General features: G+C 46.7%; 1 protein-coding gene across 1 annotated transcript in view; it reads left to right on the forward strand.

The window, feature by feature from the left end:
- Positions 1-4,389: 4,389 nt before the first annotated feature.
- wnt7aa (wingless-type MMTV integration site family, member 7Aa) overlaps positions 4,390-23,050 on the forward strand; it is a 32,306-nt gene continuing 13,645 nt past the window's right edge. The window contains exons 1-3 of the mRNA XM_084317572.1: positions 4,390-4,760; positions 5,461-5,687; positions 20,216-20,487. Of these exons, the coding sequence (XP_084173698.1) occupies positions 4,690-4,760; positions 5,461-5,687; positions 20,216-20,487 (570 nt within the window). The 5' untranslated portion in view covers positions 4,390-4,689. The remainder of the gene's footprint in view (positions 4,761-5,460; positions 5,688-20,215; positions 20,488-23,050) is intronic.

A 23,050-nucleotide genomic window follows, 5' to 3' on the forward strand; every position in this document is an offset into this window, starting at 1 on the left:
TGCCGCTCCTTCCTTGTAGCTGGGTCTCGCTTGGACCGGTCGGGGAAGGGGGTCTGCGGGGGGTATAGGCTTGGTCTGTTGGTCAAGTTCAGGGTCGCTTGCTCGGTTAGGGGATGCTGCCCTTGACTGTTGTCTCGACGAGTTCCTTGAACCCCTGGCGGAGGGAGAGGGTGTTGCCTTGGTGATCAGCTGCTCCATTAGCTGCGCTTGTAGTCTGTCGCGCTCGCCCTGTAGTCTGTCGCGCTCGGTTTCGCGCTGGATGAGAGCGAGGTCGCGCTCTGCCTCTCTTTGGGCACCGTCAGCGGCGCGCTGGGTGTCTGCTCGGTCTCTTGCCATATTCTCTTCCGTCTGAAGGCGTCTCATCTCCAGGCGTATGCGCTCTTCTTCGCTCCGTTGCTGCGTCTGGAGTCGATCGCGTTCACCCTGAAGTCGATCGCGTTCACCCTGGAGTCGATCGCGTTCGGTAGAGGCTGTCAGGCTGACGAGGAACGCCTGTGATAGCATCCTCTCCGCTTCGCTGGGGGAAGACGGTTGTAGAGGTGAGCCGCTCCTGGCTGTACTCGTTGGGGAGTCCTGGAGCTCTATCTCCTCGGCGCTCTCCTCATCTTGTTCCGTGCAGAGTTCTCTCTCTGTAGGGTTGTCTTCCTCCCGGGGCTGGTCGGGGACTACTTCTTCGGTATTGGCGGGGGGTAAAGGCATGTCAGCTCCCTCCTGGTCCCCACCGTGAGCTTGGTCAGTTACATTAGAACCCACTAGGGCCTCTGTGGTCGGGGTAACCTGGTCGTTAAGGTCAGACATAATTTTACTTTCTACTTTTACCGCGTTTACCGTTTGTCGAAGGCTAGGTAGTTGACTGACAGCGTAATCCTCTAAGTACTGAGGTGTCTGTCGTCTGCGCCGCAGGCGTTCTATGTTAGGAGGACCGTTTCGTGGAGTGTTCATCATAGGCCATTTCAATATTAATAACACTATATTAATATTACACTAGTTACCATCCGGCTCGAAGGACCAATTGTAACTGAGGGGTACAATTCCCTGACTGTATTGATAAGTATGGTATCATTAAACCACTACCGCTTTATGTACTTTAACTACTGGCCACACAGTACATGATATAGATATGATGAACACTTTCCCACCATGAAACCAAGTCCACACAAATGTATAAGTCGAATATTTAATATATAGCAAAGGGTATATACAACGTTCACTTAATGACATTTATGATTTGAATGCACTTGTAAGGCAAATGAGTATTCGTAGGCAAATCAACATTGAATGTCCAATCTCTGGTTACGCAGGAAGCAAGTATACAACCTGGTTCTTTAGGGAACTATAGCGATGGTACTTAATGATTATAGCTGGATATACTAAAGGGGGGTCCTGCTGGTTGTAAGTCAGTAGGGGGGGGGGGTTAGGAGAGCCGCCGGCGATATCCCATCTGGCCAACGATTTCTTGGGAGAATTCAGAGTGCTGAACACGGTGCCCACAGAACCTTGGTCCACAGATGAATACAGTTGGGCCCTCTTGTAGACGGTAGCTGCCGGTCCACAACGAAGAGACGTGAGGCGACCTCACTCGGGGTAGAGCGCCGTCTCACCTGGACTCCTCTCGGGGGGTAGTTCCAACACTCACCAGTGTTGGCTGTTATCCATGGCATAAATCAAAGCACCCAAAGCAAGTAGATAATCCAAGCCGTGTAGGGCTCGCCGTCGTCCGGGTAAGGTAATCCAATGTGCAGGTCCACTCGTCCTAGCCCAGAACTCCTCGGATGAAAGCACCACACGTGGTCTGCCCAGCCTGGTTAAGACTCTAGATAACGCGAGGAAACGATGGGGGTACTACTCACTGTATAACTCTAACCGAACGATGCACCATACATAATAGACTATTATTAACTTAATAGAAATACGTCCCACTCGACGGTATAGTGCCAAACTATGACAATTCAACTATTAATCCACACAATGTCTCAATGCCATTCTGAGGCCAAGTTGACCATACTGCACCACACGTGTATCGTGGGTGAGGCTTAACGTCTTGCCACTAGGTTGGAGGGTAAAGAACTAAGGGCTAAGGGACTAAAAAGAAAGTTCTACTTTACTTGCGCCATATATATATGCGCTGTGAACAAATAGTACCATTCGTATTTCGCCAGACGTATTCCTACGCGGAACCGGGCTAGTAACGACATGTTCGTCGGCACGATTGAACTTGAACCAAGGGGCTTGGCTGCTGGCGCCAAGTTCTTGTCCAATGAGAGAATGAAACTATTATGGGCTGTTAGTAGACTAAAGGGATATTCAGTGTATATGTACAAGGAATATACAAGGGATATCAAACGATATACAAATACTATTAAATATATATCCATAAATAAATATATATATTCGGTTTAATCTGATCCTTCACAACACTAACAGTGTTTATTATGAAGAGTCAGATAGTCCTAACAGTGTTTATTATGAAGAGTCAGACAGTCCTAACAGTGTTTATTATTAAGAGTCAGATAGTCCTAACAGTGTTTATTATGAAGAGTCAGACAGTCCTAACAGTGTTTATTATTAAGAGTCAGACAGTCCTAACAGTGTTTATTATGAAGAGTCAGACAGTCCTAACAGTGTTTATTATTAAGAGTCAGACAGTCCTAACAGTGTTTATTATTAAGAGTCAGACAGTCCTAACAGTGTTTATTATGAAGAGTCAGGTAGTCCTAACAGTTCTCAAGTTCACCAGCCGTTAGCATTTGGCAGCAGTCCAGAGCTCAGTCAACCCTGAGACATGTCATCAGGGAGAGTGGTGGGGCGACCCCGTTCGTTTACCTTTGGATCCCTAATTGGGTCTTTAAAAATGTGTTCTTTTTTCTAACATGCTTGTTGTTACCCAGCTCGGCCTGAAGATGGTGTAGCAGTAACACATTTTATCACCTGGATCCTCAACTGCTCTCTAAAAAGACACTTCCTAAATAAACCAATGACGACTAGCAGTAAATATAGTGTTGGTTGGTTGGATAGATATATGACGGGCATAGTTGTACTGGAGTTATTATATCCTAGTTTGACAGTTATTTGATTAGGTAAGATCTGCATTTATATCATGACATAAAGCATTATAATGCACCGGTGCTCTGCGTGTATTAGCAATAATACCGTAGATATAATTTATAATTTATGGACACAGGTTACTGCAAAACACAAGCTTGGTGTGATGACGCGCTGCGAATCCTAAAAGGGGTGGGGGGGGGGGGGGGGGGGGGGGCATGCATACCTATAAGTGAAATAATTTGACTTCGGGTGGGAGGGGCATTAAGAGTCTGAGAAGACATAAAAACTGCCGGCAGTGGTCTATCAACAGTGCGACGGGACAGACATGTTAAATTAACTCGGGATCAACGACCTATATATCGAGAAAACAATTAGAAGAAGAAAGTATAAGATGGTGTCGGGTCTCTGATGCGCAAGAAGCGGGACATTGATCTGAGTTGATGGAAGTTACTAGTAGAGCCTGTTGTTGGATCATGGTTTAATTTACATGTTTGGCAAGTTGATAACAACAGACAGCCTGTACTGTACCTGCAGCCTGCAGCCTGCAGCCTGCAGCCTGCATGCTCTCTGGAGAGGGAGAGGGAGCTTCTCTGCAGAACACGCCCCGGTAGAGAGAGGTGGTCATCGGAGGAGCGCAGAGGCGCAGAGAGGAGCAGAGGAGCGCAGAGGCGCACAGAGGCGCACAGAGGAGGAGAGAGGAGCAGAGAGGAGGAGAGAGGAGCAGAGAGGAGCAGAGAGGAGCAGAGAGGAGGAGAGAGGAGCAGAGAGGAGTAGAGAGGAGCAGAGAGGAGCAGAGAGGAGGAGAGAGGAGCAGAGAGGAGTAGAGAGGAGCAGAGAGGAGTAGAGAGGAGCAGAGAGGAGCAGAGAGGAGGAGAGAGGAGCAGAGAGGAGCAGAGAGGAGCAGAGGAGCAGAGGAGCGCAGAGAGGAGCACAGAGGAGCAGAGAGGAGCAGAGAGGAGCAGAGAGGAGCAGAGAGGAGCCCAAAGGGCCACAGAGGATCAGAGAGGGTCACAGAGGAGCAGAGAGGGCCACAGAGGAGCAGAGAGGGTCAGAGAGGAGCAGAGAGGGGCACAGAGGAGCAGAGAGGGCCACAGAGGAGCAGAGAGGGGCACAGAGGAGCAGAGAGGGTCACAGAGGAGCCCATAGGGCCACAGAGGAGCAGAGAGGGGCACAGAGGAGCAGAGAGGGTCACAGAGGAGCCCATAGGGCCACAGAGGAGCAGAGAGGGGCACAGAGGAGCAGAGAGGGGCACAGAGGAGCAGAGAGGGCCACAGAGGAGCAGAGAGGGCCACAGAGGAGCAGAGAGGGTCACAGAGGAGCCCATAGGGCCACAGAGGAGCAGAGAGGGTCACACAGAGACCGCTCACCTGGACTATAAACGGATCCAATGCTGCACAAACCGAAACCCAAAACATCCCACCCGAGGATCTCTGGAGGCGTTTTCCTTGCAGGAGCTCTCCTTCTTCAAGAGCACTTCTCCCCCTCAGTCAGACCGTCACATCTGTCTACTGCTCTCACAACACCTGGAGTTCCCGCGAGTTCATCACGTCTTAGAATCTAAACTGTAGCTCGTATTATTATAGTCCCAGAGTTTTAATTTAATTTTTTTTTACAACAAACCCCCGCTGGCCTGGAGGAGTCACCATGAGTAGGAAGACACGACGATGGATTTTCCATTTCTTTCTGTGCCTTGGGATTGTATATTTGAAAATTGGGTAAGCATGCCTGCCTTCACTAATGGACCTTCTGTATCGACCGATGGGAAGGTTATTAATGCTCATGGATATTTCTCATACATTAATTGAAGTCTAATTGCCCACTTTGGAGGGGGAGAAAACCAGTAGACCTATTTTACAATTGTATGAAGTAGATTTAATGTAGGCCTAGTCGTATTATAGCCGCAAGACACGGGTTTATCTGTATAGAATATAATAGAATTAGAATATAAGTGCTAAATTAATCCAGAGGGAAATTCAGCAACACAGATCGCTCACAATAAACATTTAGGTTGTTCAAAAATAAGAATACACGGTCAAAGATATACAGTACATATTCTAAAATATGTATATACATTCTAAAATATACTGTCCGAAAATATACAGTAAAAAAGTGCAGTATACAATGTACAGGAAGATATACAAGGATTTTATACAGTCCGGTGCCTAAATAAATTGCATTGATAAATGCTGTAAATTGCCTGGATGGTTTTCATATAATCAGCAAAGGGCTCACGTCATATTTAGTTACTAATTGTTTTCTTTCTTTCTCTCTCCCCCTCTCTCTCTCTCTCTCTCTCTCTCTCTCTCTCTCTCTCTCTCTCTCTCTCTCTCTCTCTCTCTCCCTCTCTCTCTCTCTCTCCCCCCCTCCCCTCCCCTCTCTCTCTCCCCCCCCCCCTCCCTCTCTCTCTAACTCCAGGGGCCTGTCGTCGGTCGTGGCGTTGGGCGCGAGCATCATCTGTAACAAGATCCCCGGCCTGGCCCCCCGTCAGAGGACTATCTGCCAGAGCCGCCCCGACGCCATCATCGTGATCGGAGAGGGCGCTCAGATGGGCATCAACGAGTGCCAGTTTCAGTTCAAGAGCGGCCGGTGGAACTGCTCTGCGCTCGGCGAGAGGACGGTGTTTGGAAAAGAACTGAAAGTGGGTACGTTACAGTTTTAGTTTGATAGGATGACGTTGAAACTGCTGCTGGGACTGTGGTGGTGGTGGTGGTGGTGGTGGTGTGGTGGTGGTGGTGGTGGTGGTGGCTTTAGTGCATTGATACAGGTCTGCAGGCATCTAGTGCAGTGATACAGGCCTGCATAAATCTAAGGTGGTCGGCTGAGATACAAGGCCTGCATAAATCTAAGGTGGTCGGCTGAGATACAAGGCCTGCATAAATCTAAGGTGGTCGGCTGAGATACAAGGCCTGCATAAATCTAAGGTGGTCGGCTGAGATACAAGGCCTGCATAAATCTAAGGTGGTCGGCTGAGATACAAGGCCTGCATAAATCTAAGGTGGTCGGCTGAGATACAAGGCCTGCATAAATCTAAGGTGGTCGGCTGAGATACAAGGCCTGCATAAATCTAAGGTGGTCGGCTGAGATACAAGGCCTGCAGAAATCTAAGGTGGTCGGCTGAGATACAAGGCCTGCAGAAATCTAAGGTGGTCGGCTGAGATACAAGGCCTGCATAAATCTAAGGTGGTCGGCTGAGATACAAGGCCTGCATAAATCTAAGGTGGTCGGCTGAGATACAAGGCCTGCATAAATCTAAGGTGGTCGGCTGAGATACAAGGCCTGCAGAAATCTAAGGTGGTCGGCTGAGATACAAGGCCTGCAGAAATCTAGAAGCGTTCTTGCAAGGTACTATAAATCTATAAAAATGTTCTCGGCTATGTTGAAACATGTCAAGCTCACGGAACATCCTCGAACCGGAGTGGTGGTGGTGATGCAGCCTCATCTCTCACGCCTGGTTGCTAAGGTATGCATAGGATTTCTTTTTTTCTTTTTTAGATGTTTCCGTTTGTTTTGTGCGAAGTGATCGTTTGACTCATAGCAGTTTGACTAGAATAACGGCGTTCTTCTTTGCGAACCACCTCCTCGCACGTTTCTCTGCAGGAGCCAACGATGGAAACGTTGAAAACTGTAATAATTGGATAATTGGAATAATTGGACGTTTAACGGTGCCAGTTTCATATCATCACTTGATATATTGGGGACAAATATGTATTTGTGCGACAGCCTGCTATTTTTCTGTTGCTCATTTTTAAGAGCATGTTTTAGATTCATCGATTCATAACTCAGATTCAGATTCCTCAGATTCCTTTTATTGTCACGTCATTCGGTACATTTTACAGCAAAAAAAAATAGTGAAATTCGCTTCGTTGTGGTTCCTCGACCGTAGCAGCATCCAATATAATATAGAATTAAATGAAATAAAAATAGCATAGAATAAAATAAGTTAAAATAACAGCAAGATGACTATATACAATACAATTGTAGTAAAGTGTGCAGATAACAATCAATCAATCAATCAATCAATCAATCAATCAATCAATCAATCAATCAATCAATCAATCAATCAATCAAATGTATTTATATAGCACATTTAGACATGACACTTGTCAACCAAAGTGCTTCACATAGCTAAGAACAAAGAAACGTGCTAAAGTATAGAATGAACAGAAAATAACAACAACCAACGGATAGACAAGGAAACAAAACAACACGTCAACAAGCAACAGGATGCACAGTATGCCGATAATATTACACTATATAAAATATAAATAACAAAATGGCTATGTACAGTTAGCTATACTCGTCCGTTTGTTCCTCTGCTCCTCGTGGAAGACAGAGTGTGAGAGCTGGTCCCTCCTGGTGGGAGTGAGAGAGTGAGAGCTGGTCCTGGTGGGAGAGTGAGAGTGTGAGAGCTGGTCCCTCCTGGTGGGAGAGTGAGAGAGTGAGAGCTGCTCCTCCTCCTGGTGGGAGAGTGAGAGAGTGAGAGCTGGTCCTGGTGGGAGAGTGAGAGTGTGAGAGCTGGTCCCTCCTGGTGGGAGAGTGAGAGAGTGAGAGCTGGTTCCTCCTGGTGGGAGAGTGAGAGAGTGAGAGCTGGTTCCTCCTCCTGGTGGGAGAGGGAGAGAGTGAGAGCTGGTTCCTCCTGGTGGGAGAGTGAGAGAGTGAGAGCTGGTTCCTCCTGGTGGGAGAGTGAGAGAGTGAGAGCTGGTTCCTCCTCCTGGTGGGAGAGGGAGAGAGTGAGAGCTGGTTCCTCCTGGTGGGAGAGTGAGAGAGTGAGAGCTGGTTCCTCCTGGTGGGAGAGTGAGAGAGTGAGAGCTGGTTCCTCCTCCTGGTGGGAGAGTGAGAGAGTGAGAGCTGGTTCCTCCTGGTGGGAGAGTGAGAGTGTGAGAGCTGGTTCCTCCTGGTGGGAGAGTGAGAGAGTGAGAGCTGGTCCTGGTGGGAGAGTGAGAGAGTGAGAGCTGCTCCTCCTGGAGGGAGAGTGAGAGTGTGAGAGCTGGTTCCTCCTGGTGGGAGAGTGAGAGAGTGAGAGCTGGTCCTGGAGGGAGAGTGAGAGTGTGAGAGCTGGTCCTGGTGGGAGAGTGAGAGTGTGAGAGCTGGTCCTGGAGGGAGAGTGAGAGAGTGAGAGCTGGTCCTGGAGGGAGAGTGAGAGAGTGAGAGCTGGTCCTGGAGGGAGAGTGAGAGAGTGAGAGCTGGTCCTGGAGGGAGAGTGAGAGAGTGAGAGCTGGTCCTGGAGGGAGAGTGAGAGTGTGAGAGCTGGTCCTGGTGGGAGAGTGAGAGAGTGAGAGCTGGTTCCTCCTGGCGGGAGAGTGAGAGAGTTAGAGCTGGGCCCTATTTCCCATACCTGGTTCAACTAAGTCGATCAAATCAAATCAAATCAAATTTATTTATAGGGCCCGACAACACACGTTAATGTCCCCATGGGCCGTACAGATCTTCTTTAAACAAGTCAAGAAGAAAACATAACAATAAGTCAAGAACAGAACAAGAACACCATAAGGTCCAAACATTTTTAGATGAATACAAATAAATGAAAAAAAAAATTATTATTATTATTATTATTATTATCCAGATTCAGTTAACCCGATGTTTGAAGCCGGGATTTTCCTGTTCCTCGAAGGTGGATTCAGTCTCGTTAACTCGAACCAGACTTGAGACCCAGGATAAGTGCGCGCGGCCGCTTCAGTTGAAAAGCCAGCACTTATCGATAGCAGAGATCCTGATTTTCTAACGGCATTGATTGATTAATTGATTTAAAACTTTATTATCAGATTGCAGTACGGCTCAATCGCCTCGCCGACAAGTTAAATGCGTTATCTATAGGCTAATTTTAAGTCCCTCATTACCTCAATCAATCAGATTATATTTCTTTAAACTTGCCTGCTGGCAGTAGGTTTATGGATTGAATAATCAAATGAGATCTTGCTAGCGAAAATAATTAGTTAAACTCTTATACAGAATAAGGATATGGCTCTCTTACCCATTGATTGATGTATGGTGGATCTTTTACTTATCTGCACTGTGGTGTAACGGTTTCTTCTTTTGACTTTCACGCAGACGACCGGGGTTCGAATCCTAGTCTTTTCCTTCTTTTTGCAATGTAGGAATAATTCAATTTGGTGCACGTTGAGAGCTATATAAAGAATGACATCCTCAATGCATGTAGATTTATAATATTTTAACTTAAAACTAGGCTACTTTTGCGTATAATCATTAATATTATATTCCAAAAAATTATATTGGAAACGCGGGGTTTCGAACACCGGTCGCCCGGTTGCCAGGATTGAGCACTACCGCTGGGCCACTGTGCCAGATGGGATAAATTCATTGTTTATACATTAATGAACGAGAGACCCGTGTTTAGAATATTCTTTCTTTTGAATGAAGTTTTATCTCTTTATTCTCAAATGCATTAATGTGACGTCAACGGCTCATTCAATTTCTCAAATCCGTCAAACAGCGCATCTCATCAGACATTTTAATCCCAGTTACAATATCACACAAAATCCACAATCCACGCATAGACACTTCAATTTTATGCTTGAATGAAACAAAATCCAGGCGCTCCTCTCCTTCCTCGCTCCTCATCCACAGCGGAGAATATGAAAGGAATCAGAGCCAAACGAGCGATAGGTTTCAATCATTAAGGATATCCCCGCGGGATTCACATTTGCAATGCTGCGCGTTGTTAAAATAACCACATAATGTGTACATCGCACCTAGCGAGCGCCACGGTATATATAACATGCATTATTTAGGACAACGTGAATTTAGTATCAGCATTTTGGGTCTATTTTACATTTCAAAAGCCCCCTCTGGAAGAATGGAGCACAAAAACGTAATTCAGAATGGTATAATGCAGATCCTAGACTGTGAGAATCATTTCAGGAAACGAGCTGTCACTTCTTTGCGGGGGCGTGGCCATGGTTCATCCGGCTAACTTGAACTTAACCCTGCTCTCGACCAGGCTCAAACTTTTTGATCTGTTGTCATGGTGATTTAGACAATCGCGCGTCGGGGAATGGGAAGGTCCGGCTTAAGTCAGGCTTGACCGAAAGTTATCCGGCTAACTCAGTTATCCAGGTACGGGGAACGGGGCCCTGGTCCCTCCTGGTGGGAGAGTGAGAGAGTGAGAGCTGGTCCTCCTGGCGGGAGAGTGAGAGAGTGAGAGCTGGTTCCTCCTGGAGGGAGAGTGAGAGAGTGAGAGCTGGTCCTCCTGGCGGGAGAGTGAGAGAGTGAGAGCTGGTTCCTCCTGGAGGGAGAGTGAGAGAGTGAGAGCTGGTCCTCCTGGCGGGAGAGTGAGAGAGTGAGAGCTGGTTCCTCCTGGAGGGAGAGTGAGAGAGTGAGAGCTGGTTCCTCCTGGAGGGAGAGTGAGAGAGTGAGAGCTGGTTCCTCCTGGTGGGAGAGTGAGAGAGTGAGAGCTGCTCCTCCTGGTGGGAGAGTGAGAGAGTGAGAGCTGGTTCCTCCTGGTGGGAGAGTGAGAGAGTGAGAGCTGGTTCCTCCTGGCGGGAGAGTGAGAGTGAGAGCTGGTCCTGGTGGGAGAGTGAGAGAGTGATAGCTGGTCCTCCTGGTGGGAGAGAGAGAGTGAGAGCTGGTCCTAGATGGAGAGTGAGAGAGTGAGAGCTGGTCCTCCTGGAGGGAGAGTGAGAGAGTGAGAGCTGGTCCTGGTGGGAGAGTAAGAGAGTGAGAGCTGGTTCCTCCTGGCGGGAGAGTGAGAGAGTGAGAGCTGGTCCTGGTGGGAGAGTGAGAGAGTGAGAGCTGGTTCCTCCTGGCGGGAGAGTGAGAGAGTGAGAGCTGGTTCCTCCTGGCGGGAGAGTGAGAGAGTGAGAGCTGCTCCTGGTGGGAGAGTGAGAGTGTGAGAGCTGCTCCTGGTGGGAGAGTGAGAGCTGCTCCTCCTGGTGGGAGAGTGAGAGAGTGAGAGCTGCTCCTGGTGGGAGAGTGAGAGAGTGAGAGCTGCTCCTGGTGGGAGAGTGAGAGAGTGAGAGCTGGTCCTGGTGGGAGAGTGAGAGAGTGAGAGCTGGTTCCTCCTGGTGGGAGAGTGAGAGAGTGAGAGCTGCTCCTCCTGGAGGGAGAGTGAGAGAGTGAGAGCTGGTCCTCCTGGTGGGAGAGTGAGAGTGTGAGAGCTGGTTCCTCCTGGTGGGAGAGTGAGAGAGTGAGAGCTGCTCCTCCTGGTGGGAGAGTGAGAGTGTGAGAGCTGGTTCCTCCTGGAGGGAGAGTGAGAGTGTGAGAGCTGGTTCCTCCTGGAGGGAGAGTGAGAGAGTGAGAGCTGGTCCCGGTGTTTCAAGTTTCTTTATTAGTTGTCATACAGAAATACAGAATACTTTTATATGAAATGCTTTTTTTTCTTCTGTTTTGCTCCTGAGAGTGTGCTAGATAAAAAATAGATAAAGTATAAAATAGAAAGTCAAAAGTATGTAACAAGTGTAAACAAAAGTGTTCAATATACATATATACAATATACAATACAGAGTAGAAACAAATTTGTAACTGAGTTACAATACAATATACAGTACAATGCAGAAATGGGATGAGGTACACGTTGGGGTAAGGTGCAATGAGGTATGAGTTCGTTGTAGTGCAAATCTCTTTACCAATAAATATAAAGTGTGTTCAAGTGTCTAAAGTGAGTAAAGTGGGTGCTGCAGTGAGTTGTTTATCTAAAGTGAGTGTGTGTACGTGTGGATGTGGGAGACTGAGAGTGTGAGAGCTGGTCCCTCCTGGTGGGAGACGAGGCAGGGATGTTTGTGGAACAAGGCTGGAGGGGATGATGCTCAAATGACAGGATTGCGGAAATAAACGGGGGATCATATTTAACACATTGGTGTGGTTTCCCAGGGCCCTGTTCACTGACAGACCACTCAGACGTTTTGAAGTTAAATTTAGAGAGAGGGAGGGAGGGGGGGAGAGAGGGAGAGAGAGAGAGGGGGAGAGGGGGAGGGAGAGAGAGGGAGGGAGAGAGGGAGAGGGAGAGGGGGAGGGAGGGAGGGAGAGAGAGGGGGAGGAAGAGAGAGAGAGAGGGGGGAGGGAGGGAGGGATAGAGAGAGAGGGAGGGAGATATGGAGAGGGAGGGGGAGGGAGGGAGAGATGGTGAGGGAGGGGGAGGGAGGGAGGGAGGGAGGGAGGGAGGGAGAAAGGGAGGGAGGGAGAGAGAGGGTGGGAGAGAGAGGGAGGGAGGGAGAGATTGGGAGGGAGAGAGAGAGAGGGAGGGAGGGAGATAGGGAGAGGGAGGGAGAGAGAGAATGGGAGGGAGGGAGGGAGAGAGAGAGCGGGGAGAGGGAGGGAGAGAGAGGGAGAGAGAGGGGGAGGGAGAGAGAGAGAGGCAGAGAGGGGGAGGAAGAGAGAGAGAGAGAGGGAGGGAGGGAGAGATGGAGAGGGAGGGAGAGATAGGGAGAGAGGGAGAGAGAGTGAGAGAGAGGGAGGGAGGGAGGGAGGGAGGGAGGGAGAGAGAGAGAGGGAGAGAGAGAGGGAGAGAGAAAATACATTCTCCTTTGAACGTCTCATGAAAGGTCGTTACACACACAGTCTTGTTTGAAGAATACTTTGATTATGAATGTTTTTGCCGTGGAAATGCCAAGTCCATTGTGTTTAGAGTTTTAAAACAAAGATCATTTGCACATCCAGTATCTCAAGTTCAGATAGGCTGGAAAAGTAGAGTCACATCACTTTTAAGCAAAGGGCGTAGGTTTGGTTAAAACAGGGGGGGGGGGGAAACCCCTGGAAACTTTGAACTTCAAACACTTAATTTCCTGCATTCTGGTGAACTGCAAGGCACGTCTGCAAAGTTGAGATGGTAGGGGTGTCTGTATGATGGTACGGTCCTGTAGGGGTGTCTGTATGATGGTACGGTCCTGTAGGGGTGTCTGTCTGATGGTATGGTCCTGTAGCGGTGTCTTGTCTGATGGTACGGTCCTGTAGGGGTGTCTGTCTGATGGTAGGGTCCTGTAGGGGTGTCTGTCTGATGGTACGGTCCTGTAGAGGTGTCTGTCTGATGGTATGGTCCTGTAGGGGTGTCTGTCTGATGGTACGGTCCTGTAGGGGTGTCTGTATGATGGTACGGTCCTGTAGCGGTGTCTTGTCTGATGGTACGGTCCTGTAGGGGTGTCTGTCTGATGGTACGGTCCTGTAGGGGTGTCTGTCTGATGGTACGGTCCTGTAGGGGTGTCTGTCTGATGGTACGGTCCTGTAGGGGTGTCTGTCTGATGGTACGGTCCTGTAGGGGTGTCTGTCTGATGGTACGGTCCTGTAGGGGTGTCTGTCTGATGGTACGGTCCTGTAGGGGTGTCTGTCTGATGGTACGGTCCTGTAGGGGTGTCTGTCTGATGGTACAGTCCTGTAGGGGTGTCTCTCTGATGGTACGGTCCTGTAGCAAAAATAATAAACAAAAGTGATTGATTGCTAAGTTGCACGGTACAATATAGTACAATATAGTACCTCTCCCAGCTCCTTGTTTTAGCTTGTTTTATTACTCTAGTCTATATGGATTCTAACATTGCACAAGTTCAGCTTTTCCCATCTTGGTTCTGCTATCTTCTTCCTGTGACTGTGACTGTTATGTTATGTTTAGGGATGTCCGATATTATCGGCCGATATTGGCATACAAATTTGATATCGGAAAATATCGGTATCGGTTTAAATTTTTTTAAATATTATTTTTACATTTATATATTTAACCTTTATTTACCCAGGCTAAGCAAGTAAGAACAAATGATTATTTTACTTATTGTCAAAGTATGCATAATGTTGTGTTAATTACACGACAAGAGATATGTAATGTTAATTACCTGAAATGATTCAGTTTTTTTGGGGGGGGAAACCCTGCATATATCGGTATCGGTTGATATCGGTATCGGAAATTAAGAGTTGGACAATATCGGTATATCGGTATCGGTAAAAAAGCCAATATCGAACATCCCTAGTTATGTTATATGTTACTCTCAATAAATATAGGCAATATAACATTTGAATCTGAACATATACTAGGAGTAAAAGTAAAAGTAGACATTTAGATGCTACCCACACAGTCAAAAAGAGAGAGAAAATACCTTGATGTGTGGTAGAGGTAAATGAGAATAGATACGTTGAGACACTGACAGATCCTGTTTGCCAGTAGAAGCACAGATAGATCCGGTTCTGTCAGTAGAAACACTAATAGATCCTGTTCTGTCAGTAGAGACACAGATAGATCCGGTTCTGTCAGTAGAAACACTAATAGATCCTGTTCTGTCAGTAGAGACACTGATAGATCCGTTTCTGTCAGTAGAGCCACTGATAGATCCGGTTCTGTCAGTAGAGACACTGATAGATCCTGTTCTGTCAGTAGAGACACTAATAGATCCTGTTCTGTCAGTAGAGATCCTGATAGGTCCTGTTCTCACGCAGGAAGGATCTACAGAGATGGTGCATCACCTCGTAGTTACATGTATATGGTCTACTCAGAATGAGTCATTGAAATTAATTGTTCCACAATTGTGGGTAATTATATGTCACTACATTTTTGTGTTTTATGACACATCGCTACCTGGTGCTGCATCTTCGCACTATCACCGTCTGGCTGTTCCTGTTAATCTAGGAGAACCCTTTTCCCCCTTAAGAGGCAGTTCAGCTCAACCACCCTCATGTATTATTCAAACCTTTCCCCCCCGAAAAGTAGCAATGCTTCATGTCCAGACAAGTAGTTTAAGCTAGGTTTATAAGTTTACCTCTTGTATTTGCAGTTTTTGGCAGGGGAAGTAGTAGACTCATGTTCACCCACGGCTTCAGAGAGAAGTCATAAAACACTTGTCGTATCAAGAAGACGTATTATTTTTTTTTGTCAGATCTCAATGAACACAGTCGGACCCAGGAAGAGAAACGGTGTTGCCTAATCGTGAGAGCGGACCGGATGTATATGAACCCCCAGGCTTATCTCTTAGTTTAGTTTCTTATGGCCCCCCGCTTGGTATTCAGCCTATCAACACATTTAAGGATCTACTACAGCGTGTCTCTGCATTGTGCCAGCATGAATGAATGAATGAATGAAAACTTTATTTAACAGATTGCAGAATGGGTACAATACAGTACGGCTCAGGGGACCAGAGAAAGACGTTTGTCTTGTTTCCATCAGGGTCCCCCATTTTCAATTCATATAGACATTTATGACATACACAACATACATGACATTTATGGCATAGGGACATATAGGTATTTAGTACTGATACATTTGTGACATAAACGGTATTCAAATATACAGTACTGTTACCCCTAGATCCTGACAGAGAGTATATACATATGATGGGGAGGGGACTGTACATTAAGAGGGGGTGGGTGGGTGGGAGAGAGATATACATGCGGTGGGGAGGAGACTGTCTATTAGGAGGTGGACAGGTCAGCATGACACAGTACAGCCTCCCTGCACCCATTGTACTCCCGCAACAGACTGGAACTCTGATCTTTATTTAATTTATTCATTCAACCTTTATTTAACCAGGCAGGCAGGTCAATTAGGAACAAATTCTTATTTAGAATGACGGCCTGGCGAGAGGACAAGACTCGAAGGGTAACGGGGAAAGAAAAAAATTAAATAGAATAGAAAAGAGACAGACGATACATACATCACAGAGGTAAGGGAAATAAATAATTAAAACACACGTCAAACAAACAAATAATAATAATAATAATTGTATTTGTATTGCACCCTTTAGTTCACTAGGATCCAAAAGTGCTACAGGGTTACAACCAAATACACCAAATACAATGTCAGCAGAAGCAGAACAGACAGATTACAGTTAAAAGGCTGATAACTGATACAAAACATAATTTGAGGCTGTGATGATCAGGTGTGTCCTTTTTGGCACGTGTCCTGATCAATATTCACCCGACTTACCAAAATGAACCGTCGTTCAATGTTTACATTAGGGATTGGGCATTGATTTTTGAATATTAAAATCGAATCGAATAGTATGCAGATATCGTTTTGTGTCAAAAGAATATATGTTCCCTGGTTTTTACCGGCACCTACACTGTGTAGTGTATTGAGAGGGGCCCCTATTAACTGTTACACCGCTGAACGGCATGCTGGGTACAGCTCACTAGCTAAGCCAGGTAACAGTCTGTTAACAGCTCGGAGAACAGAAAAGAAAGATGAAGAAAGAGAGACTGGAGATGTTACATGGTGGCAGCGTTTTGTACGTTTGCCACGTTGTTTCACTAAGTTCACACAGTTCAAGCATCAGTGATGTAATATTCAGAATGACGTTTGAGCTTCTGGGTGGCGTAGGTCATACTGATCTTGGTAGGAGTAGCAAATCTACATTTATTAGCGCTTGCAAGCCAACAGTCTTGATAACCAACACACACATATACCCATTTGTTTCAGCAAGGTCAACACATGCACTGCTCATTTGTAGGAATTAATAAGTGAGTACATTTTTTTTTAATAAAAAACCTTTATCTTTTATCTTATTTCATTTTGTTTTCTTCAGCAGCGCCTGGGTACTTGTGAACATGTCGGGATTCCTTTCTAATGCGCTCCAAGAGGAATTATCTTCATTTTAATTAAGAATGCTGTGTGAATCACTCAGATTTATGGCATGGAAATCCACCCTGGCAGCATCATCTAGGGAGGGTCTGTGTGCCTCCCAGATTCACGTCCTGAGGCTGGGCGCCGGGACGGGGGCCAGGCCGACGTCTAAACATCTCCTCTCTCTCTTTTCAAAATACCTCTGGCCATTGTGTGCGTTCAATAGATGGATTATTGAGGGGCGACAGTGGCTCGGGACGGGAGGTGGAGCGGTCGTCTGCTAATCGGATGGTTCCTGGTTTGATTCCCACTCCCCTTCCCGGCAGCGTGTCGAAATGTCCTTGAGCAAGGCACTTAACCCCTTCACTGCTCCCAATGAGCTGGTTTGCACCTTGTATATGTATGCAATTTGTGTGTGAGTGGGTGAATGTGAGGCATAAATTGTAAAGCGCTTTGGATTAAAGCTGTTATATAAATGCACCACTTACTATTTCTGTTGAAATTATTCTCCTGGAGTTAGAAACTCATGGTTACCCCGAATGGTTAGCCTAATGGTTACCCCGAATGGTTAGCCTAATGGTTACCCCTGAATGGTTAGCCTAATGGTTACCCCGAATGGTTAGCCTAATGGTTACCCCTAATGGTTAGCCTAATGGTTACCCCGAATGGTTAGCCTAATGGTTACCCCTAATGGTTAGCCTAATGGTTACCCCGAATGGTTAGCCTAATGGTTACCCCGAATGGTTAGCCTAATGGTTACCCCGAATTACACTTTAAGGAACACTCCCAACATCTTCCAAAGAGTCAGACAAGAAGATTGATTTCGATTGATTTCGCTGTTGTTGGAAAGTTTATTTCTGTACTTTTGACTATTGAGCTAGGCTAATAGATCCCCCCTGCTGCCAGTTATTGTGTTAAGCTAGGCTAATAGATCCCCCCTGCTGCCAGTTCTTGTGTTAAGCTAGGCTAATAGATCCCCCCTGCTGCCAGTTCTTGTGTTAAGCTAGGCTAATAGATTCCCCCTGCTTCCAGTTATTGTGTTAAGCTAGGCTAATAGATCCCCCTGCTTCCATGTATTGTGCTAAGCTAGGCTAGCATACAACTGGATCTCTCTCTAATGAAATCGAAATTAGATAACTCTGTATGATAGCATGTACAATAGTACTGTATATACCCTGCCTATATAAACATTTATATATATTTATATTTACCATATTATATCCATATATGTCTGAATATACCTGCATATAATCCTTCTATATACCAATTTTTTTTTATCCACTTTTTCTCCCATTTTCTATATTTTCTCCCATCCCAATTTCGTATCATCCAATTCAACCCTCCCCTGTCACGAACGCTGTTTCTTGCCTCCCACAAGCCGGCTGCAATGTGGACTAAGTCATACATAGCACAAGTCCCCTCCGGTACTTGAGGTAACAGCAGTCGCATCTTTTCACCTGCGCAGCTCGATCTCTCAGTGGCGAGGAGTAACGCGTGGGAGGCTCACGCTGCCCCCGACACTTCCTGATTCTACTGCGCAGGCGCACCAACCGACCTGTAGGAGTCGCTGTCCACAACGCCCGATCCCCACCCTTCAGTTTCCCTCCCCGTAATACGGCCAATGTGTATTACTGTAAAGCAATGTGGAGCGCTGGGATCGAACAGGCGATCCCAGCGTCTCCGCATTCGTGGCGAGCGCCTTGCCTACTACGCCACGTAGCCGCCCCTATATACCTATTTATACACCTCCATATAACCCATATAACTCTGTATGATAGCATGTACAATAATGCTGTAATATATATATATATTAGGGGTGTAACGGTACACAAAAACCACGGTACGGTACGTACCTCGGTTTTGAAGTCAAGGTTCGGTACGGGTTTTCGGTACAGTGGGGGAAAGTTTGGCTTTCCATGTTCCACTCAGGGGTGATGTAGTGTGCAGTAACTAATTGTACTTGTAGGGCTGTCAACGAATATTCTATATTGAAATTAATAATCAACTTGTACATTTTCTTTTTTATTATTATTATTGTATTAGATTGTGAAAAAAAAACAGCCCCCGGTGGGCGGTCGTTAGTGGTTAACATACCGTTGTATTCGTTCGGTACACTAGTCTAGGGATGGGCGTTAATCGATTACTTGTAGCTATGAGAAAAATCGATCTTAAATTATTAATAATTTTTATGTAAATATAAATGTTTTTTTTTATTTTTTTATTTTTTTCTTACATATTTGTTTCACATGTATGTGTAAGATTATAACTGTTTGTTGGTTTCCTTAAACATATACGTGAATGAAAAAAAAAAGAAAAAAAAAAAAAAAAAGAAAAAAAAAATATATATATATATATATGTATGTTTTTTTTAAAGTTTTTTTTCCCTTTTCGAGTAATACACGATCACTCGAGTATAGCATGCGATCAATCGATCTAGATTTTTCTTTAAAATGCAGATTAATCAGGGACACCTAGAGGGCTCCGGCTGACCGTATAGAACGGGGATCAAAGTTCAAGTTCAAGTTTCTTTATTAGCAGTCAGGTGGCGTAGCGGAGATTGTGCTCGTCACCAATGCAAGAGGCTGCGGTCTCGACTCCCGGAGAGTCAGCATTGCCTTGGCTCGGGCTGATCGCTATACTAACTCGTTTGGCTGAGTTAGGGGGAGGGGAGCCGTGGGTGGGTCCTGGGCGTTGTGGACAGCGACCCCTACAGTTCGGTCGGGGCACCTGCTCAGCGAAGGTAGGATCTGGTGAGAGGTAGTGCGGCCTCCCACACGTTACACTCTCCCAGTGAGAATCTGCGCGCCCAGGCTGGCTGCCGGCTGGCTGCACATGCGTCGGAGGAAAGCATGTGACAGTCTCCGGCCTCTCGGACCAACAGTAGGGGAAAGTGCGCAACAACCAGGAAGGGGGTTGGGAATTGGCATAACGACTAACAGTGGGATGGGAGAAAAATCGGAAAAAAGGAGGGGGAAAAAGATAATAAAAAAAAATAAAAACGTTTATTTATTAGTTGTCATACAGAATACTTTTATACAAAATGATTCTGTCTGTTACGCTCCAGGGAAAATATCAAAGGATCAAAACCCGAGAAATCTCGGGTTTTGGCACTCAACGCATGGTGATTGGTGAGATAACCCGACTTTTCTCGGGTATGGCACAGAAAGAGTTAAAGGAAGGAACACGCCAACTTTTTGGGAAATTAACTTATTTGCCATCTACCCTGGAGTTAGACAAGCAGATACATACCCCTTCCTTCTCTGTGCATGCATTAGGCTTAGGGAAAAGCCGCACTGCACAGAGAAGACAAGGGTATGTACTGTATCTGCTTTTCTAACTCCAGGGTAGATGGCAAATACGCACATTTCCCAAAAAGTCGGCGCGCTCCTTTAAAGCAGAGACCACGAGGCCCCAGCGCCTCTCCCTTAGCCGATATGTTCTCATGCAGCAAATTGAAATAATACACGTCTAAATTTCAGAAAGCCCTCCTGGTACCCTCACCTTCCTCACGCCATTAATCAGCGTGATGAATGGATTCTCGCTTGGCTCGGCTCGCGCTTCTTCCAAGCAGCTATGCCAGGTATGCGAGGAGGCTTGACAGCGCATCCTGATCTCGGGCAAATTGTAATAAAAAAATGTCTTTGTTCCCTCCCCCCCCGCCCCCCCCTCCCCGTCCCCCAGGCAGCAAGGAGGCGGCGTTCACCTACGCCATCATCGCGGCGGGCGTGGCCCACGCCATCACGGCCGCCTGCACCCAGGGCACGCTGAGCGGCTGCGGCTGCGACGCGGAGAAGCAGGGCTTCTACAACCAGGAGGAGGGCTGGAAGTGGGGCGGCTGCTCGGCCGACATCCGCTACGGCCTGGGCTTCTCCAAGGTGTTCGTGGACGCCCGCGAGGTCAAGCAGAACGCCCGCACGCTCATGAACCTGCACAACAATGACGTGGGACGCAAGGTATGTGTGTGTCGAGTCCCGTCCTCCTCCTCCCCTCGTTACAGATGAATCCTTGTCGACCTCATTTAATAGGTCCAGTGTCCTCCATGAGCGAGACTAAAATAACTTCCTGGTTTGTTATTGTAAGGTCGGCGGCCGGGGTTAACGTTTCACCCGTCAATTATCTGAAGGGCCGAGCAGCGCAGTTTAAAAATGAAAGAGGAGCAGGCGGTCAGGTGGCGTAGCGGAGATTGCGTTCGTCACCAACACCGGAGATGCTGGATTGGCCTGTTCGAATCCAGCTCACAGCTCCGGCGTTGTCACCAGCTTGGCTGGCCGTTCACACTAATACAATTGGCAGTATTAGAGGGTGGGAAAGCTGGCGGGGTGGGTCCGGGTCCTTGTAAACAGCGACTCCTACAGTTCGGATCTAAGGGGGGTAGTGTGATCCTTCCACACGTTACACCCTCTCAGTGAGAGTCCGCGCTGCCAGGTGAAAAGAAGCGGTTGATTGGCTAGACGTGTGTCGGAGGAAGCACGTGATAGCCTCCACTCTCCCAGACCGACTGTGGGGGGTAAGTGCGCAGCGAAGGGGATTGGGAATTGGCATAACGACTAACATTGGGATGGGAGAAAATCGGAGGAAAAATATCAATAAAAAAAAATTTAAAAAAAATGAAAGAGGAGCTGGTGTCTGGTGTCATGAGATGTCGTCATAGTGGTGTCTGGTGTCATGAGATGTCATCATAGTGGTGTCTGGTGTCATGAGATGTCGTCATAGTGGTGTCTGGTGTCATGAGATGTCATCATAGTGGTGTCTGGTGTCATGAGATGTCATCATAGTTGTTGTGAAGGATCAGATTAAACCGAATATATATATTTATTTATGGATATATATTTAATAGTATTTGTATATCGTTTGATATCCCCTGTATATTCCTTGTACAATATACACTGAATATCCCTTTAGTCTACTAACAGCCCATAATAGTTTCATTCTACCATTGGACGAGAACCTGGCGCCAGCAGCCAAGCCCCTTGGTTCAAGTTCAATCGTGCCGACGAACATGTCGTTACAAGCCCGGTTCCGCGTAGGAATACGTCTGGCGAAATACGAATGGTACTATTTGTTCACAGCGCATATATATATGGCGCAAGTAAAGTAGAACTTTCTTTTAGTCCATTAGTCCTTTACCCTCCAACCTAGTAACAGACGTGAAGCCTCACCCACGACGCACGTGTGGTGCAGTATGGCCTACTTGGCCTCAGAATAGGCATTGAGACATCGTGTGGATTAATAGTTGAATTGTCATAGTTTGGCACTATACCGTTGAGTGGGACGTATTTCTATTAAGTTAATAATAGTCTATTATGTATGGTGCATCGTTCGGTTAGAGTTATAAAGTGAGCAGTACCCCCATCGTTCCTGGCGTTATCTAGAGTCTTAACCAGGCTGAGCAGACCACGTGTGGTGCTTGCATCCGAGGAGCTCTGGGCCAGGACGAGTGGACCTGTACATTGGATTACTTTACCCGGACGGCGGCGAGCCTTCGGCGGCTTGGATTATCTACGTGCTTTGGGTGCTTTGATTATGCCATGGATAACAGCCAACACTGCTGAGTGTTGGAACTACCCCCCCCGAGAGGAGTCCAGGTGAGACGGCGCTCTACCCCGAGTGAGGTCGCCTCACGTCTCTTCGTTGTGGACCGGCAGCTACCGTCTACAAGAGGGCCCAGCTGTATTCATCTGCGGACCGAGGTTCTGTGGGCACCGTGTTCAGCACTCTGAATTCTCCCAAGAAATCGTCGGCCAGATGGGATACCGCCAGCGGCTCTCCTAACCCCCCCCCCTACTGTCTTACAACCAGCGGGACCCCCCCCTTTAGTGTATCCAGCTATAATCATTTAAGTACCATCGCTATAGTTCCCTAAAGAACCAGGTTGTATACTTGCTCCCTGCGTAACCAGAGATTGGACATTCAATGTTGATTTACCTACGAATACTCATTTGCCTTACAAGTGCATTTCAAATCATAAATGTCATTAAGTGAACGTTGTATATACCCTTTGCTATATAAAATATTCGATTTATACATTTGTGTGGACTTCGTTTCATCAGGTGGGAAAGTGTTCATCATATCTATATCATGTACTGTGTGGCCAGTATTCAAAGTACATAGACAGTAGTGGTTTAATAATACCATACTTATCAATACAGTCAGGGAATTGTACCCCTCAGTTACAATAGTGGTGTCTGGTGTCATGAGATGTCATCATAGTGGTGTCTGGTGTCATGAGATGTCATCATAGTGGTGTCTGGTGTCATGAGATGTCATCATAGTGGTGTCTGGTGTCATGAGATGTCATCATAGTGGTGTCTGGTGTCATGAGATGTCATCATACTAGTAGTATCATCATGTAAGAAGAAGATGACTTTATTGTCAAGGTACACGAGGCGATCGAAATGAGTCTTTTCGCACATCCCTCTTAAATGGTAAATGGTGTATTTATATATCTCTATCTCAGCGCTTTACAATCTGTTCCTCACATTCACTCACACATTCACACACCGACGGCGGAGGTGC

This window comes from Notolepis coatsorum (assembly GCF_963971535.1).
Source record: "Notolepis coatsorum genome assembly, chromosome: 6".
NCBI classification, from domain to species: domain Eukaryota; kingdom Metazoa; phylum Chordata; class Actinopteri; order Aulopiformes; family Paralepididae; genus Notolepis; species Notolepis coatsorum.